Source organism: Oryctolagus cuniculus, chromosome 3 (assembly GCF_964237555.1).
Source record: "Oryctolagus cuniculus chromosome 3, mOryCun1.1, whole genome shotgun sequence".
Classification (NCBI taxonomy): Eukaryota; Metazoa; Chordata; class Mammalia; order Lagomorpha; family Leporidae; genus Oryctolagus; species Oryctolagus cuniculus.
Genome location: NC_091434.1, coordinates 156,124,554 through 156,144,778, shown reverse-complemented (window position 1 = coordinate 156,144,778; position 20,225 = coordinate 156,124,554). Strand labels below are relative to the sequence as shown.

General features: G+C 38.6%; 1 protein-coding gene across 2 annotated transcripts in view; it reads left to right on the top strand.

The window, feature by feature from the left end:
- Nucleotides 1–110: 110 nt before the first annotated feature.
- The window catches only part of LOC100343047 (ubiquitin), a 22,232-nt gene continuing 2,117 nt past the window's right edge, over nucleotides 111–20,225 (top strand). The window contains exon 1 of one of the 2 annotated variants that reach the window (XM_017342723.2): nucleotides 111–157. In XM_017342723.2, the coding sequence (XP_017198212.2) occupies nucleotides 126–157 (32 nt within the window). In that variant the 5' untranslated portion in view covers nucleotides 111–125. Of the gene's footprint in view, nucleotides 158–925; nucleotides 967–20,225 lie in introns of those variants that run through there. The other variant, XM_051848902.1, reaches the window with a different exon arrangement.

The following is a 20,225-nucleotide window of genomic DNA, read 5'->3' as shown; positions in this document are numbered from 1 at the left end:
AAACGTCAAGATGACATAATAAAGGTTGTATCCTGGAGAATGGACTTGAGAAGCCTGGAAGGACAAAGGACTGGAATGTTAGGGACAGCTTCCTTGAGGTTTGGAGTTTAGGACAAAGGTGAAGAATGGAGACAGGAAAGCAGTTTGCCTGTATGAGGTATATTATCATTATGGACTTTTTTGAGTCTCTTTTTTTTTTTTTTTAATTTATTTGACAGGTAGAATTATAGACACTGAGAGAGAGAGAGTCCGAGAGAAAGGTCTTCTTTCTGTTGGTTCACCCCTCAAGTGGCCGCAATGGCCGGAGCTGTGCCAATCTGAAGCCAGGAGCCAGGTGCTTCCTCCTGGTCTCCCATGTGGGTGCAGGGCCCAAGCACTTGGGCCATCCTCCACTGCCCTCCCAGGGCCACAGCAGAGAGCTGGATTAGAACCCAGCACCCATATAGGATGCCGGCGCCGCAGGCGGAGGATTAACCAAGTGAGTCATGGCGCCAGCCCCCTTGAGAGGGTCTTTAGTGAAAATTTAATGTTAGATTACTTTTATATATCAAAGAAATGCGCGTTGGTACTGAGATTAGAAAACCTGCCAAACTGCTTAATTTTATATGTGTTATCAATACTTACTAGCCATTGACTGCATATTATATTGCACAAATTTCAACCATATCACCTGTAGTCATCACAAGGTCAGGAATATATTTTATTGTTATTATTATTGTTATTATTATTATTCCTAGGCCAATGGATAGGATGTAACTTATGCAAGGTGATCCACAAATTCAATTCAAGAGATGGAAATTAACCTGAGTTATCTGATCAGAATGATGAATTCTTTCTAGATGATGCTGCATAGTTTCCCGAAGCTGTTTCAAAGATGTTTTGGTATCAGTTGATTGTTGACATTGTTTCTGTCTTTGCCTTGCCAAGATCCCTTTAATGGATGGAGCACCTCTTCTCCCAGTTGCTGTGAGTGTTGGCTACTATTGGTTGCAGGCTTATTTTGTTATGGTTGCAGTTCCCCAAAGGAACTGGAGAGATTTTGCTTCAGGTACATTCCTGGGTTAGAACTTCCCTATGGTGCGATGGAACTGAGGCTGGATTTTATCTGCGTGTACATCTTGCATTTCTTCCTCTCTGTGTTATTCTCACTACCTCCTAGGGTTCACCAGAAGCAGTACCTTATTAAACTCACTGTCACAAACATCCCCAAACAGGGGCAAATTCTAGGGACTATGCCTAAAAACTAACTTGTAGTAATCAGATAAAATGTAGTATGTTTCAAGTTCATTATCAGTAAATATGTAGTGGAACAAAGAAGAAACCATACAGCCTTTTGATATGCAGTCAAGAATCCATCGCATCAGAAAAAAATGATAAAATGATACTTGGAAAGTTATAATCTGAAGGATTGCTTATTGGAATCTATATTATGATAATAAATTCACTTTTTTAGTGTAGATCTGGACAGTTTCTGACAAAGTACATTGCATAGTACACACATTTTTATACATTTTTTAGTGCCAGGACTGTTTTTGGTTGCAATACATAGAACCTCAATTCAAATTAACTTGGTCCAAAAGGGAATTCACTGGCAGTTATGTCTATGAAATAAAGCAAATATTACTTTAGATATAATTTTATCTAGGAGCATCTCAGTTACTTACTCTCTTCATACCTTGACTTTGAGTTTACTTTACACTCATGTGATAGAAAGGGTAATTTTTCTAATGTCCAGGAAAGAGTCTAATTGGTCTTCCCTAAGTTATGTGTTAGTTTTAAAATATTTAATGTTTCTTTTTTTTTGTTTGTTTGTTTTTGACAGGCAGAGTGGACAGTGAGAGAGAGAGACAGAAAGAAAGGTCTTCCTTTGCCGTTGGTTCACCCTCCAATGGCTGCCGCAGCCAGTGCACCATGCTGATCCGATGGCAGGAGCCAGGTACTTATGCTGGTCTCCCGTGGGGTGCAGGGCACAAGTACTTGGGCCATCCTCCACTGCATTCCCTGGCCACAGCAGAGAGCTGGCCTGGAAGAGGGGCAACTGGGACAGAATCCAGTGCCCCGACCGAGACTAGAACCTGGTGTGCCGGCGCCACAGGCGGAGGATTAGCCTTGTGAGCCACGGCACCGGCCAAAATATTTAATTTTTCTAGTGTATGTGATACTTTGATTGAACAACCTGAGTAATGTGTCTACCACTGTGATAGGAAGAGGCAGACATATCATTGGTAGCATAACTGTGGCTGTACAAAACAGGTGTTAAGTTTCCAACACAGCCTTGAAAAGTGATGTATAAATAAATTTTAGGCAGACAACAAATAATTTTACAATACTTGGAATGTGAAAAACGTAATGAGATTCAATATGCTTGGAAAGTACTTGATTAGTCCAAATAGGATATACTTGTTACTGTAGCATTCTTCAAATCTTTAAAATGCTAATATAAAATTTGAATTTCTAAGATAGATATACAGTTGACCTTTGAACAACGTAGATTTGAAGCACAAGAACACTTATACCTGACTTTATTAAATTTTGAGTTTGAGACTGTTGAAAAAAAAGCAGAGCATAGAAATATCAAAAAGGTATGTCATGAACACTTGAAATATATGTAGTGAATAGCCTACTTGTTTACTAACAAGTAAACAAGTTTACACATAAGTCCATTTAAAAAGTTAAAATTTATGAAAACTTATTCACACATTTGCAGACCATATATGGTGCTATTCCAGTTGAGAGAAATGTAAAATAAATGTTAAAGATGCAGCATTAAACTATAACTGCATAAAATTAACTATAGTACTAATTGTGTGGTCACCTACTACACTTTTTGATGATCCTGCCCTGTGAATATCTGTCTGAAACAAGTTATAATCATTGCATGAGCAGTGTCTTTAGTAAGTTCCTGGCTCCCAGCTTCCAAACCCGCAGAGTCCCCAACTTTTTCTTTTTTAAAAAATTATTTCTTTGAAATGGAGAGTTACAGAGACAGGGAGAGAGGGAGAAACAGGGAGATTCTCTATTCACTGGTTCACTCTGCAGGAGGCCACAATGATAAACCTGGAGCCTGAACTCCATCTGGGTCTTCCATGTGAGTGGCAGGGCACAGGTACTCATGCCATCCTCTGCTGCTTTACAAGCCCATTAGCAGGGGGCTGGATCGGAAATGGTGAACCTGGGACTTGAATTGGTGCTCATATGAGATGGCAGTGTTGCAGGCAGCTGCTTAACCCACTGTGTCAAAATGCTGGCTACTAAAAGTGTATTTCTTATTGTAGTTAAAAGTGATATCTTTGTTTTTGTGCATATTTCACCATGTATAATACATATAAGTTACAAAACATGTTTAAATTGACTATGTTATCAATAAGTCTTCTAGTCAATAGCAGGCTATTAGTAGTCGAGTTTAAGGGAGCAAAACTAACTCCCACATTGTTCAATGGCCAGCTGCATATTACATATAATTTTCTCAAACATAGACAACCTTATGACCCATTTTTTCATGATGCATTTTGTGGAATCCAGACAGTTATGGCTTCAAAGTAAGATGCCTTTATTTATCAGCTGTATAAATGTAGAAAATTAGTTAAGTTCTCTGGGCCTCAGTTTTTTCAGCTGTAAAACTGGAATAACTAAAACTTCTTAGCAAAATTATCACGAGGGTCAGAGAAAGTATATTAACATTTCCTGGTGCTGGAACAAAGTTTGTATTGGGTCAAACAGTGTCAGTTTGTAGAACCTTGAATGCCTCTCCAAAGTGTTAAATTGTTTCCTGTAAATAGGATTAAAGGTTAATGGGATTTTATTGTAGTTTTGTTTTATTTTTAAATAAGGTAATGAAAGATGAATGTGGATATAAATAATTTATGGGTTGAGTATACATTGGATTAGAATTGGGGTGATGAGAAAAAAAGGAGCCAAAGATATAGAGGACAATTGAGAGATTATTGTAATAAATTGTGAACTGATGAGTACCTGAGCCAAGGTTACATAACACAATAATTTTTAACTTAAGAAAACATAAAAATGATTAGAAGACTTTCACAATAACCTAATCCAGTTGTTTACCATAAGCATATTATTCTTCAGATAGCCTATTTAATTTAATTTAAAAGGGTGCTAAAAGTTGTGCAGTATATCTGATATTATGCTAACTAAATAAAGCAATTTACTGTAAATACAATAAAATTTCATAAACTTAATCACCATCAGTAAATTCTCCCTTTATATATATAATTGCTCATTTTGTATAGTCCACACTTCTGTATAAAGAATGATGCAAATAGGGATTCAAATTCATGTGTCAAACACTTCACAATAGTCCTATTTTAGTACAAAGGATGTTACTAAAATGTCATATGGGGTAATAATTGCGCTTGACGCAATACTGCAATATTACTAAGTCACCACTCAAATATTTAGTAGGGTAATAAGCATACAAAAAGTGAGGCTCTCTCATACACAAAATGCATTTGTAGGATGAGATGAGGAAATCAAGAAAAAAGCAAATTGCATTCAAAACTGAAAAGCATTATCTTTGATTTATTTAATAGGCTTCATAGAGAAAGAATTGACCTGTATTTGGATCATTTGCAAAAGGGTACTTCAGAAAGTTCATGGAAAATGGAATTAAAAGATAAGTTTATTTTGGTGTAAAAACAATTATCCATAGTTTTCAATAATATGCATTTTCCAGGGAATTTTTAAAGATCATTTATATTCATTATAAAAATAAAATAGAAATAAATGAAAATCCACTTATTGATTTATATCATAAAATGTAACAAGCATTAAGTAATTTTCTTATTTCATTAATAACAAAAGATAAAAGGAATAAAATCTCAAAATTACGAAATAAACTATTTCCACAATAAGGTTTATTTTAATCTTTACTCTCTTATGTATGCTACTGCTATTCCAAGAGGGAGGCAAAAAGCTTGAACTAATTTAAGCAATAAAATGAAATCAAATATAGTAAACATGAAAATTAAAGGTTTTAGTATGTGCAGAAACCCGGTCAGTTTAATTTGTGCAACTATACTGTGTGTGTAAAGGTGACTCCACTTCCAGCTTTACATGCTGTCCCTGCTTTTTGTTTTTTGTTTTTTTAATATGTGGAAGGTAGTGAAATCAGCCCATATTGGGTTTGGTGTCAACTTTAATTCAATCATCTGTGCCAAGAGTCAAGGACTTGTCAGAAGAGATCCATCTGTCTGTTGGTGTTGGGCAGAACTCCCAACAGTGATTAGGATGTTTGCTAAGTCCAATACATTGATTCAGCTACAAATTCGTCTTTAAGCAAGGTTAGCAGAGAAAAAATACACATGAATTTATTACTTTAAAAAAACCTGGGGACTGGCATTGTGATATAGCAGGTAAAGTCACTGCCTGCAATGCCAGCATCCCATATGGGCATCAGTTTGATTCCTGGCTCCTCCACTTACTGCTTATAACCGGGGAAAGCAGGAGAGGATGGCACAAGTGCTTGGGCCCTTGCACCCATGAGGAAGGCCTCGAAGAAGTTCCTGGCACCTGGCTTCAGCACAGCCCAGGCCTAAACGTTGTGGCCATCTAGGGAATGAACCAGTGGATGGAAGACCTTTCTTTCTCTCCGAGTTTCAAATAAATAAATAAATCTCAAAATAAAAAATCTGGCTGTCACTGTTGCCATATAATTCACATGTAAACTTGATAGACTATTTACCTAGCAAGTGTGTGAAGCACACTCTATTTGGATAAGCAAAGTGGTGTAGTACAATGTTTAGTACCGAGATTGTATTGTTTGTGTTGTTGCTAGATGTATATGTTTTTAATTTGCAGCATAATCTTAATACAATCCCAATTTAAACAATAGAAATGGGTGACCTTAAAGTGGAAGATGTAGCCTTTGACATGCATGTTTATTTTTATGTTTCGCTTGCCCAGGACACTGGCCTCTGAAGTTCTGTCTGGAGACCTATATCATAGCAGGGCAGAGTCTGAAAAATCTCTAGTTTAGTAAACAGAGAGCAGATGGTTTTGAATCAAGGAATCAGAGTTATAAAATGCTGACTCCAGACACATACTAACTCTAAGACAGGTTGAATCCCTTAAATTCCCCAAGTCTTCATTTCTTCCACTGAAAACTGTAGATAACAGTGATGCCATCTAACTCATAAGTTTGATGTATTAAACAAGTCACCCACAGCCAATTATACAATGCTATGCTCCATTGACTGATATTCTCATTGGAATCTGTTCCTTTATTTTCTGAGGAAAACTTCCAGGCTGTCCGTCCCTTTAAGTTCCCTTGCATTCCCCACAGACTGTATGCGCAATAATTCCCTTCTCCTTTTAAATAATCATGTTAGCCTCCAAGGATGTATTAGTGACAACCTATATCGTAACAAAATACCAGCTATTCCATTACTTTGACATCACACAGATTCCTCCAAATGTTCTTGTGGTTATTTATCTTCTGTGGCCTTAGACGAATGGGAAGAATGAGCGTGAGGGAAGAATGCTAAGTCACTGATTTGACCTCATCCCAGGTGCTTGTGCAATCAAAATGTGTGGCAAATGGCATCTCCCTCCAAGGCTAGTCTGTGTATTATTCACAGAAATACAGCAGGACCCTCAGGGGGAATACATTCTGAGCAGACAAAAAGCATGCTTTGAAAATAGTCCTTTGAGTGTGATTATAAACCACGACATGGGTGACAGACAAACCTGCTAAGTAGGGGCATACACTTTCACTTTATTTTGGATGCTGGTACTCGGACACTGTATTTTAAGCTCAGTGTTCACTTTTTTTGGGGGGGGGGGGTTTGCTTTAATTCCCATTCACTTGTGTAAACCTGTCCTTCATGGGACTGAAGCTTTTCTGTAGTAATGTTGTCTGCTCAAATATGAAACCAGTAGAGCTTTGGTGCATAAGCAGAATACTCTATTTTTAAAGATATATTGTGTCTTCTAATACAAAGGTCATAATGCAGATTTTTACACTTACAATGAATATGTGAGACTGTTCTTTGCAGATCTTGGCTCCATCAGCAAATAAATTAAAATAAACTAGAGGCTTGAAATAGAAATAATCTTCCTTCCAAGTATTTCATTTAGAGAATGACATCCTGTTTTCACCAGAATATCATGGGTAATTCTGAATATGAATAAATTTGGGAACAGACAAGGCCCAGTGAGTGAATACATAAAATACTTTAGAATTTCAACCTTCAGTAATAAAAATAAGGATGATGCTTTTCCATTCAAAGTGTGAAGGTAGGAAAGGAAACCTGAAGCATGGCTACATCAAGTTTTAGTTTTATAAAATTTTGTCACAGCAAATGGTAATCTAAATTTTCCCTATAAGAGTATATAGTATATCTTTATTTATTTATTTTATTTATTTGACAAGTAGAGTTATCTTTTAGGATGAGTTGCCATTTATCTTATAAGGAGAATTTTGACACAATTTAGCTATTAGTTACAGAAGTCAGACTGGCTTGCTGATTACAGTCGTAAGAGAGAGGGTATATTTCAAAAAATGCCTAGATCCAAGCATCATTCACCTAGAAATACTCAACTGATCCTGGAAAGGATGTAATTGATGTTCAGAGTAACAGCTGTCGATGTTGTAGAAAGTCTTAGCTGTTAATGGAACCCCATCAGTTCAAAAGAAGAGAACTAAATAAAGAGTGTAGTAACATAATATATTAAATTGCAAAATATTTTTCAGTTCATAAAGTATATATAAGGTTTTTGTCATGGCTAAAATTGACCCAGTGTTTGGAGAAAACATGGCCCATGTGTATTCTGAGTACCTTTATGTTGGATTTTACTACCATTCACCATTTAAAGGGAATTAGTAGCTTAATTGAATACCTGCCTTGGATAAAGAAAAGAGCAGTGAGGTCTCACATATTTTCATTGCCTAGAATAAAAAGATTCTTTCAGAGTAAGCATCGAATCATGAAGCAATATGAAAGCTCATGCTGGAAATTCAATGGTGATTTTTATATCAAAATGATAATAATTTTTTGTAACAGGTTCAGTCTCTAAACACTTTGTGTTGAACAGCAACCATATGCTCATTAAAGTTTGTTCTTCTCTTGAGCACAATTAAACTACGTTTTCTAGCTTTTTGATTGTAGGTAGGGTCTTAGGGCTTATTCTCACCCATGAATTGTGAGCACAAGTGACATGGCATCTCTGAGGGAGGCAGTGTAGACATGCTGCTCAGTGTTTTCTGTGTTGCGGGTGTCATTGTTCGGAATCTGAGCTCATGTGTCACACATGGCCAAGCTGCAGTTATACACAATCTCTGAATGACTTCATGGACTTTATCTGTTCTTCTCTCCTCTGGAGAGCATGTTATTTGACATGAATGAGCAATAAACACTTATCCTGTTATTTCTAGGAGGTTTGAGGGTTAATCACTACAGAACTCATATTACTCACTTTGACTGGCACAAAACCAAACTAAGTTGTAAACAAAATGTCAGAAACAATCGTAATATAAAAGTAGGAGCATAAAAAATGTAAACAGGAACTAGTGAACATGGGGAGCTGACAATAACATTGCTGTATTGGAAACAATCAACTGTACTAGGGAATTGAAGTTCCTCGTGAGTACTGGTAATATTAGCTAGATGGGACGGAATGGCCTGCCTGGGATCCAACAGTAGTCAGCATCGGTTGTTATCAACAATTATTAGTTTTTTTTTTTTTAATGATCACTTATTACAATCAAAGTGTTTCCTTAGCCAAAAGTCTAAAATGGAGAACTGAAGGAAAAGATATAAGTTCTCATCTTTTGGAGATGCTTTGTCTGAATGATAACACTGATTATTATATAACACTCATGAGAGAGGTATGCATTTTTAATAATTCTGGCAGAGCAGGTCACCATATTATGACTTTATGGCAATAGAATTTCTAATGCCAGTAAAATAAAGTTAGGTTTTGAATGAATGATACTGCGGTTTGTCCCCCTAGGGATAAATCAGGCTGTCCGCAGTGCCATGATGTTGGAAAGTGATGTAGACCTTTCAGAGGAGAGGTAGTGGGGAGTCCTTAGGTAATTCAGGTACTGTACTTAGAATAACTTCAGATAGTTTTTGTGGAACTCTATGTCAAACTCAGATGCTTCTGTGCAGCAAAGGAGACAATCAATGAAATCATAACCAATAAAAGGGAGGGTGTTTTTTTTTAACTTTTATTTAATGAATATAAATTTCCAAAGTACGGCTTATGGATTACAATGGCTTCCCCCCCCCCCATAACGTCCCTCCCACCCGCAACCCTCCCCTTTCCCACTCCCTCTCCCCTTCCATTCACATGAGGATTCATTTTAGATTCTCTTTATATACAGAAGATCAGTTTAGCATACATTAAGTAAAGATTTCAACAGTTTGCTCCCACACAGAAACATAAAGTGAAAAATAATAGATGATTTTTTAAATGATGATGAAATCAGATCAGACCTATTGTCATGTTTAATCCCAGTGAGAGTCAAGTTGGGAATTGATAATTTCTTCTCTTTTTTTTTAACAGAAGATCAGTTTAGTATACATTAAGTAAAGATTTCAACAGCTTGCACCCCCATAGAAACACAAAGTGAAATATACTGTTTGAGTACTCGTTATAGCATTAAGCCTCAATGTACAGCACATTAAGGAGAGAGATCCTACATGAGGAGTACGTGCACAGTGACTCCTGTTGTTGACTTTACCAATTGACACTCCCGTTTATGGCATCAGTAATCTCCCTATGCTCCGGTCATGAGTTTCCAAGGCTATGGAAGCCCCTTGAGTTCTCCGACTCTTATCTTGTTTAGACAAGGTCATAGTCAAAGTGGAGGTTCTCTCCTCCCTTCAGAGAAAGGTACCTCCTTCTATACTCTCATGGGCTTTTCAGCCGTATCGGAATGCCTTTAGGGCTGATTCTGAGGCCAGAGTGCTGTTTAGGACATCCACCATTCTATGAGTCTGCTGTGTATCTCGCTTCCCATGTTGGATCACTCTCCCCTTTATTTATTCTATTGGTTAGTATTAGCAGGTACTAGACTTGTTTATGTGCTCCCTTTGACTCTTAGGCCTTTCATTACGATCAATTGTGAACTGAAATTAATCACTTGGTCTAGTGAGATGGCATTGGTACATGCCACCTTGATGGGATTAAATTGGAGTCCCCTGGTATGTTTCTAACTCTACCATTTGGGGCAAGTCAGCTTGAGCATGTCCCAAATTGTATATCTCTTCCCTCTCTTATTCCCACTCTTATGTTTAACAGGGATCACATTTCAGTTAAATTTCAACACTTAAGAATAACTGTGTATTAATTACAGAATTAAACCAGTCATATTAAGTAGAACAGACAAAAAAAACTACTAAGAGGGATAATGTATTAAGTTGTTCATTAACAGTCAGGGCTATGCTGACCGAGTCACCGTTTCTCATAGTGTCGATTTCACTTCAACAGGTTTCCTTTTTGGTGTTCAGTCAGTTGTCACTGATCAGGGAGAACATATGGTATTTGTCCCTTTGGGACTGGCTTACTTCACTCAGCATGATGTGTTCCAGATTCCTCCATTTGGTTGCAAATGACTGGATTTCGTTGTTTCTTACTGTGGTATAGTATTCTAAAGAGTACATATCCCATAATTTCTTTATGCAGTCTACCGTTGATGGGCATTTAGGTTGGTTCCAGGTCTTGGCTATTGTGAATTGTGCTGCAATAAACATTAGAGTGCAGACCGCTTTTTTGTTTGCCAATTTAAATTCCTTTGGGTAAATTCCAAGGAGTGGGATGGCTGGGTCAAATGGTAGGGTTATATTCAGGTTTCTGAGGAATCTCCAGACTGACTTCCACAGTGGCTTGACCAGTTTGCATTCCCACCAACAGTGGGTTAGTGTCCCTTTTTCCCCACATCCTCGCCAGCATCTGTTGTTGGTAGATTTCTGAATGTGAGCCATTCTAACCGGGGTGAGGTGAAACCTCATTGTGGTTTTGGTTTGCTTTTCCCTGATGGCTAGTGACCTTGAACATTTTTTCATGTGCTTGTTGGCCATTTGGATTTCCTCTTTTGAAAAATGTCTATTGAGGTCCTTGGCCCATCTCTTAAGTGGGTTGTTGGTTTTGTTTTTGTGGAGTTTCTTGATCTCTTTGTAGATTCTGGTTATTAACCCTTTGTCTGTTGCATAGTTTGCAAATATTTTTTCCCATTCTGTCGGTTGTCTCTTCACTCTCCTGACTGTTTCTTTTGCAGTACAGAAACTTCTCAATTTGATGCAATCCCAATAGTTGATTTTGGCTTTGACTGCCTGTGCCTAACCAGGTCTTTTCCAGAAACTCTTTGCCTGTGCCAATATCTTGAAGGGTTTCTCCAATGTTCTCTAATAACTTGATTGTGTCAGGTCGTAGATTTAGGTCTTTAATCCATGTTGAGTGGATTTTTGTGTGAGGTGTAGGGTAGGGGTCTTGCTTCATGATTCTGCACATGGAACTCCAGTTTTCCCAGCACCGTTTATTGAATAGACTGTCCTTGCTCCAGGAATTGGTTTTAGATCCTTGATCAAATATAAGTTGGCTGTAGATGTTTGGGTTGATTTCTGGTGTTTCAATTCTGTTCCATTGGTCTATCCATCTGTTTCTGTACCAGTACCATGCTGTTTGGATTACAACTGCCCTGTAGTGTGTCCTGAAATCTGGTATTGTGATGCCTCCGGCTTTGTTTTTGTTGTACAAGATTGCTTTAGCTATTCGAGGTCTCTTGTGCCTCCATATAAATTTCAGCACCATTTTTTCCAGATCTGAGAAGAAGGTCTTCGTTATCTTGATTGGTATTGCATTGAATCTATATATTGCTTTTGGGAGAATGGACATTTTGATGATATTGATTCTTCCAATCCATGAGCATGGAAGATTTTTCCATTTCTTGGTATTCTTTTCTATTTCTTTCCTTAAGGTTTTGTAATTTTCATCATAGAGATCTTTAACGTCCTTGGTTAAGTTTATTCCAAGGTATTTGATTGTTTTTGTAGCTATTGTGAATGGGATTGATCTTAGAAGTTCTTCCTCAGCCATGGCATTGTCTGTGTATACAAAGGCTGTTGATTTTTGTGCATTGATTTTATACCCTGCTACTTTGCCAAACTCTTCTATGAGTTCCAATAGTCTCTTAGTAGAGTTCTTTGGGTCCCCTAAATAAAGAATCATATCATCTGCAAAGAGGGATAGTTTGAGTTCTTCCTTCCCAATTTGTATCCCTTTAATTTCTTTTTCTTGCCTAATAGCTCTGGCTAGAACTTCCAGAACTATATTGAATAGCAGTGGTGAGAGTGGGCATCCCTGTCTGGTGCCAGATCTCAGTGGAAATGCTTCCAACTTTTCCCCATTCAATAGGATGTTGGCTGTGGGTTTTTCATAGATTGCTTTGATTTTATTGAGGAATGTTCCTTCCAAACCCAGTTTGCTTAGAGTTTTCATCATGAACGGGTGTTGTATTTTATCAAATGCTTTCTCGGCGTCTATTGAGATAATCATATGGTTTTTCTTCTGCAGTCTGTTAATGTGGTGTATCACATTGTTTTGCTCACATTAAACCATCCCTGCATACCAGGGATAAATCCCACTTGGTCTGGGTGGATGATCTTTCTGATGTGTTGTTGCATTCTATTGGCGAGAATTTTATTGAGGATTTTTGCATCTATGTTCATCAGGGATATTGGTCTGTAATTCTCTTTCAATGCTGCATCTTTTTCCAGTTTAGGAATTAAGGTGATGCTGGCTTCATAGAAAGAATTTGGGAGGACTCCCTCTTTTTCGATTGTTCTGAATAGTTTGAGAAGAATTGGAGTCAGTTCTTCTTTAAATGTCTGGTAGAATTCAGCAGTGAATCCATCTGATCCTGGGCTTTTCTTTGTTGGGAGGGCCTTTATTACTGTTTCAATTTCTGTTTCAGTTATGGGTCTGTTTAGGTTTTCAATGTCTTCCTGGTTCAATTTAGGTAGGTTGCGTGTGTCCAGAAATCTATCCATTTCTGATAGGTTTCCCTGTTTGCTGGCATACAAGTCCTTGTAGTAATTTCTGATGATTCTTTTTATTTCTGTGGTGTCTGTTGTTACATTTCCTTTTTCATCTCTGATTTTATTGATTTGGGTCTTTTCTCTTCTTTTTTTTAGTTAGTTGGGCCAATGGGGTGTCAATTTTGTTTATTTTTTCAAAAACCAGCTCCTCGTTTGGCTGATTTTTTGTAATGTTTTTTTTCGATTCAATCCTGTTAATTTCTTCTCCGATTTTAATTATTTCTCTTCTCCTACTAGATTTGGGTCTGGTTTTCTGTAGGTTTTCTAGATCCTTGAGGTGAATTGAAAGCTCATCTATTTGGTGCCTTTCCAATTTCTTGATGTAGAAACCTATTGATATAAACTTTCCTCTTAACACTGCTTTTGCTGCGTCCCATAAGTTTTGGTATGTTGTGCTGTTATCCTCATTTACTTCCAGAAAGTTTTTGATTTCTCTTTTAATTTCTTCTATGACCCATTGTTCATTCAGGAGCATGTTGTTCAATCTCCATGTGTTTGTGTATGCTCTAGGGATTCCTGAGTTACTAATTTCCAACTTCATTCCTTTATGGTCTGAGAAGCTGCATGGTATGATTCTAATTCTTTTGAATTTGCTGAGACTTGCTTTATGGCCTAGTATGTGGTCAATCCTAGAGAATGTTCCATGTACTGCTGAGAAGAATGTAAAATCTTTAGCTGTAGGATTGAAAGTTCTGTATATATCTGTTAGATCCATTTGGGCTATAGTGTCGTTTAAATCTACTGTATCCTTGTTGATCTTCTGTCCTGTTGATCTGTCTATTTCTGAGAGTGGAGTATTGAAGTCCCCCAGTACTATTGTATTGGGGTCTAAGTCTCCCTTTAAGTCCCTTAACAAATCTTTTAGATAAATCGGTGCCCTTTAGTTAGGTGCATATACATTGATAATTGTTATATCTTCCTGTTGAATTGATCCCTTAATCATGATATAGTGTCCCTCTTTGTCTCTCTTAACAGTTTTTGTGGTAAAGTTTATGTTGTCCGATATTAAGATGGCTACGCCCGCTCTTTTTTCATTTCTGTTGGCATGGTATATCTTTTTCCAGCCTTTCACTTTCAGTCTGTATGGATCTTTGTTGGTAAGATGTGTTTCTTGTAAGCAGCAAATAGATGGGTTTTGTTCCTTAACCCAATCAGCCAATCTGTGTCTTTTAACTGGACAGTTCAGGCCATTAACATTCAATGTGAATAATGATAAGTGGCAACTTTGCCCTGCCATTTGCCAAAGATAATTTCTAATATATGCTTTGAATTCCCTGTGATCTTTTGCTGTGAGGTTTCCTTCCTTTACCTTCTTTCATACTGATGACCGTGTTTCTGTGTTTCTGTGTATAACACATCTTTAAGCATCTTTTGCAGGGCTGGACGAGTGGCAACAAATTCTTTCAATTTCTGTTTGCTATGAAAAGTCTTTATTTCACCTTCATTCACAAATGAGAGCTTTGCAGGATATACTATTCTGCGCTGGCAGTTTTTCTCTCTTAGTACCTGGGCTATATCTCGCCATTCCCTCCTAGCTTGTAGGGTTTCTGATGAGAAGTCAGCTGTGAGTCTGATTGGAGATCCTCTGAGAGTAATCTGACGTTTCTCTCTTGCACATTTTAGGATCTGTTCTTTATGTTTCACTGTGGAGAGTTTAATTACAACGTGTCGTGGTGAGGATCTCTTTTGGTCGTGTTTATTAGGGGTTCTGTGAGCTTCCTGTACTAGGATTTCTCTGTCCTCCAAACCTGGTAAATTTTCTGCTAATATCTCACTAAAAAGGCCTTCTAATCCTTTCTCCCTCTCCATGCCTTCAGGAACTCCTAGAACCCGAATGTTGGGTTTTTTAATAGTATCCTGAAGATTCTCGACAATATGTTTTAGATTTCTAATTTCCTCTTCTTTTCTTTGGTCTGACTGTATCCTTTCCTGTTCTCTGTCTTCTAAGTCCGATATTCTCTCTTCTGCTTCACCCATTCTGTTTGTAAGGCTCTGTATTGTGTTTTTCATTTGATCTATTGAATTCTTCACTTCATTATGATTTCTCGTCACTATCACAGTTTCCTGTTGTACTAGTTGTTTCGTTTCATTTTGATTCCTCCTTAATATTTCATTTTCACGAGAGAGATTTTCTATCTTGTCCATTAAGGATTTCTGTAGTTCAAGAATTTGTTTTTGAGAACTTCTGAATGTTCTTATCAATTTTTTGAGTCTGCTTCTTGCATTTCTTCTATGTCATCATCTTCATAATCTTGAATTGGGGTGTCTTTTTCATTTGGGGGCATCATGGTGACTTCCTTGTTTTTATTACCTCGGTTTTTGCGTTTGTTATTTGGCATATTGGAGATATTTGGTTTCTTCACTGTGGTGCTTTTTCTTGTTATACTATGACTCTAAATTAAGTGGACTGTCTGTTTTGGTTGGAGCCTTAGCGGCTTGAGATGGGTGTGGCCTGAGAGCTCTGTTTGGTGTGCCAAAGGTGACACTCCCAGATTAGGCGTGGTAGATCTCTCTCTCTTTCTTTCTTTCTTTTTTTGATTCAAAAGGGAAGTAATTTCGCACAGCTGAATGAAGTTGGAGGTAGTTAGCAGGCAAATGATATACCCACAGGAGCCAGAGATCAGAAGCTCTTTCCCAAGGACCACACAGGGAATCTGTTCTGCCCTCAGAGTGGGCTCAAATTCTCCTTCAGTCTCCTACTGGGTTCTCAAAGTTACAGAATTGTAGCGTCTCTGGAGAGTACTCACGTGAATTCTGTGAGTTCTCTCCCCCACCATCTCTTTTTTCACAGTCTCAGTTCAGTAGCACCACAAATTTACTAGGTCCTAATCTCCTGTTAATTCGCCCCGCCCTGAGTCAGGTTTTTCTGCTAGGCTCAGGGCCGGTGCAGACCTGAGGTCGCTCTGCTTATGACGTATGTCCAAGAGGGCGCCTGCTCTTTGTCTTGCTCACCCTTGAGAGGTGAGCAGAAAGAGAGAAACCCGTGTCCGTACCAGTCACCTTTTTTTCCCTCTCTCTCTCTCTTCCAGTTAGCCTGGTGAACTTCCCCCCCCCCCCACTGGGGTCGTTCCCTCTAGTCTCCTCTCTCCGCTTGCCTACCGGTGTCTCGGGCTATTGAGGTTCGGCTCCCCTCGGGTTCTAGTGCTGGTGTGTTGAGTCTGCCGCTGGTGTCCCGAACTGTGGGCTCCCATGCTCTCCACGCAGGTCCACTGTGAATCACGCATTCCGGAAGAGTTTCTTCTGCTGTTTCCTCCCCTACTCTTCCTTGAACCTGCAGTATCTCCACTTTTATTAAACTGTCTCTCCCTGGACTATCAGTGTGCTCCCTTCCTATTCCGCCATCTTGCCTCCTCTCCCCTGGGAGGGTGTTTTTGCAAGCTACTTACTTAGCAATGGATTAATATCCCAAATATATAAGGAACTCAAAAACTCAACTCTCATAACAACCAAGTAGTTAAGAAGCTAGCAGAATATCTGAATAGACAATTCTCCAAAGAATAAATACAAATGGTCAACAAATATATGAAAATATGATCAATATAATTAGCTATCAAGAAAATGCAAACCAGAACCATGATGAATCACTTTAGCCCTATTAGAATGGCTATTATAAAAAAAAGAAAGTAACAAATGCTTGCAAGGATGTGGAAAAATGGGAACTCTTACATACTTTTGGTGAGAAAGTTAATTAATGCAGCCATTGCGGAAAAATACAGAAATTTCTTAAAATGCTAGAAATAGAACTACAACACAATCCAGCTATGAACTACTACATAAATGCCCAAAGATATTAAATAATTGAATTAAACAGCTATCTGCTCCACCATGTTTATTGCACTACTGCACCCAATAACCAACGTATCTATCATCAATCGATGATTGAAAAAACAAAAGATGGCATATATACACAATGTAATATTATTCAGTCATAAAAGAGAATGATCGTGTCATTTGCAGCAAAATGGATGGAAATGAAGGACATCATGTTAAGTGAAATAAGTCAGATTCAGAAATACTGATATCACATTTTCTCCATTTATGAAAGCTAAAATAAAAACTCAATTGATGAAGGATAAAAAGAGTTTTGATAAGGGGTACAAAATCAGAGTTAGATGAAAACAATAAGTCTCTAATTTTATGCTTCATATTTGGGTGTACTGTGGTTTACAATAACCTTTTTAAAAAATATTTATTTATTTGAAAGTCACAGTTACAGAGAGGCAGAGAGTGAAAGAAAGTCTTCCATCCCCTGGTTCACTCCCCAGATGGCCACAATGGCTGGAGCTGTGTTGATCTAAAGAGGAGATTCCTCTGACTCTCCCATGTGGGTACAGGGGCCCAAGGCCTTGGGCCATCTTCCACTACTTTCCCAGGCCATAGCAGAGAGCTAGATTGGAAGTGAAGCCCCTGGGACTCGAACCGGCACCCATATAGGATGCTAGCACTTCAGGTGGCAGCTTTACCTGCTATGCTACGGCACAGGCCCCTCACAATAACCTTTTATAAATTTTCTAAGCACATAGAATATATCTCCAAGGCTCCACTTATAATTTCAAAAAAAGGGGGAATGCTGACTACCCTGGTATAATCATGCATATTATAGAACTGCGTTGAAGTGTTGTACTGGAGCCCATTAATATGAACAATTTTTGCTAATAATACTTTTAAAAGAAGAAGCAAGGCTGTTTCCTCATTTGTTTTAGGCTTTCTGTCCAGTGATGTGATCTCTCCCTATCACACTGTCATGTCACCTGCTATTAGGCTCTCCACTGGAGTTAGAACCAATAGGGCCACCAGCTCTTGGACTTTCAGCCTTCAAAACTGATCTAAATAAACCTCTTGAAATATAATATAGTCTGTTTCAAGCACTTTATAATAATAATAATGAAAAATGAAGTAGGGCCAGCGCCGTGGCTCAATAGGCTAATCCTCCACCTTGCGGCGCCGGCACACCGGGTTCTAGTCCCGGTCGGGGCGCCGGATTCTGTCCCAGTTGCCCCTCTTCCAGGCCAGCTCTCTGCTATGGCCAGGGAGTGCAGTGGAGGATGGCCCAGGTGCTTGGGCCCTGCACCCCATGGGAGACCAGGAAAAAGCACCTGGCTCCTGGCTCCTGCCATCGGATCAGCGCGGTGCGCCGGCTGCAGCGGCGGCCATTGGAGGGTGAACCAACGGCAAAGGAAGACCTTTCTCTCTGTCTCTCTCTCTCACTGTCCACTCTGCCTGTAAAAAAAAAAAAAAAATGAAGTAAAACATATGGTATTTATTTATTTTGGCATTCAAATTAGACTTCATAAATAAAATTTATATTAATGATCAAAATAATTGTTTATAAATAAAAGGAATTAATTTAGCAAGTATTTGTTTTTTTTTTGTTTTTTTTTGTTTTTTTTTGTTTTTGTTTTTGTTTTTTTTTTGACAGGCAGAGTGGACAGTGAGAGAGAGAGACAGAGAGAAAGGTCTTCCTTTTGCCGTTGGTTCACCCTCCAATGGCCGCCGCGGCCGGCGCGCTGCGGCCGGCGCACCGCGCTGATCCGATGGCAGGAGCCAGGAGCCAGGTGCTTTTCCTGGTCTCCCATGGGGTGCAGGGCCCAAGCACCTGGGCCATCCTCCACTGCACTCCCTGGCCACAGCAGAGGGCTGGCCTGGAAGAGGGGCAACTGGGACAGAATCCGGTGCCCCAACCGGGACTAGAACCCGGTGTGCCGGCGCCGCTAGGCAGAGGATTAGCCTAGTGAGCTGCGGCGCCAGCCTGCAAGTATTTGTTTTTGAGGAACAACTATGAGACCCTGTTTAGGATGTGAAAGTGGTGCCACATATATGCATTTTAACAAGCATAACCATTAAAATAAATCTTAGGGCCCAGCATTGTGGTCCAGTGGGTTAAGCTGTTGATTTCAATGCTGGCCTCCCATATGAGTCCCAGTTTGAGTCTAACCTGCTCTGTTTCCCATCCAACTCACTGATAATGTGACCCAAACCCCAACTCTCCTGGCCATTCAGGGAGTGAACCAATGTAGGAATGATCTCTTTCTCTGTCTCCCTTTGTTCTATCTCTGAAACTCTGCCTTAATAAAAAGGAAAAAAAAAGTGACTCTCAAGCTGATGGTGAGTATCTCATGTCTGAATCTCCAAATGAGAATAATCATTATCCTGTATCTTGATCAGGAATCAATGCTGTATAACTCAGACTCTGTAATGTTGGCTGGTTTGATTCTTTGAGTTTCAGTTCTAGGAAGAAGTTGGCAAACTCCTTATAATGTATCAAGTTTATATTACTGGAACCATAAAGAATATCAAAACAATGAAAACTATAAGCAAAGCTAGGAACAAAACATTAGACATAAGGAAGACATATTTCATATTGGTTATATTTAAATTATCTTAAATATAAGTTATATAATACTGTAATTCTTTTTGCATGAATTGCTTTTAAAATATATTGCACCTACATTGTTTAGGTTGTTTGAACCAGTGGATGAAAGATCTCTCTTTTTCTCTCTTCCTCTCAAGTAAATAAATAAATTTTTAAAAAGTTAGGAATAAGTTTTACTATTAACTCTCACAATAGAACCCTTTGAAGACAGAGGTTTTGCATGGGAAGTTAGTGCACAGTGAATCCCATTGTTAGTTTAACAATTAATACTCTTTTGTATGGTGTTAATGATCACCAGAGGCTCTTGACATGAGCTCCTAGGCTATGAAAGCCCTTTGAATCCACAAACTCCGTCAGTATTTAGACAAGGCCATAAACAAAGTGGAAGTTCTCTCCTCCCTTCAGAGAAGAGTAACTCCTTCTTTGATGACCACTTCTTTCCACTGAGGTCTCACCCACAGAGGTCCTTCATGTAGGACATGGTTTGCCATGATGTCTTGGCTTTCCTTGCCTGGAATGCTCTTGTGGCCTTTTCAGCCAGAGCAGAATGCCTTAAGGTCTGATTCTGAGGTCAGAGTGTTATTTTAAGTGATTATTTTTCAATGAGTCTGCTGTGTGGACTGCTTCCCATGTTGGAGTGTTAATGCCTTTTTAATTCTATCTATTATTATTACCAAATACTTAATCATATTTTTATGATCACTTTAACACTTAACCCTATCTATATGGTCACTTTTATGATTAATCTTTTTCCAATGATCACTTTAACAGTTAAAATGCTCACGACCTCC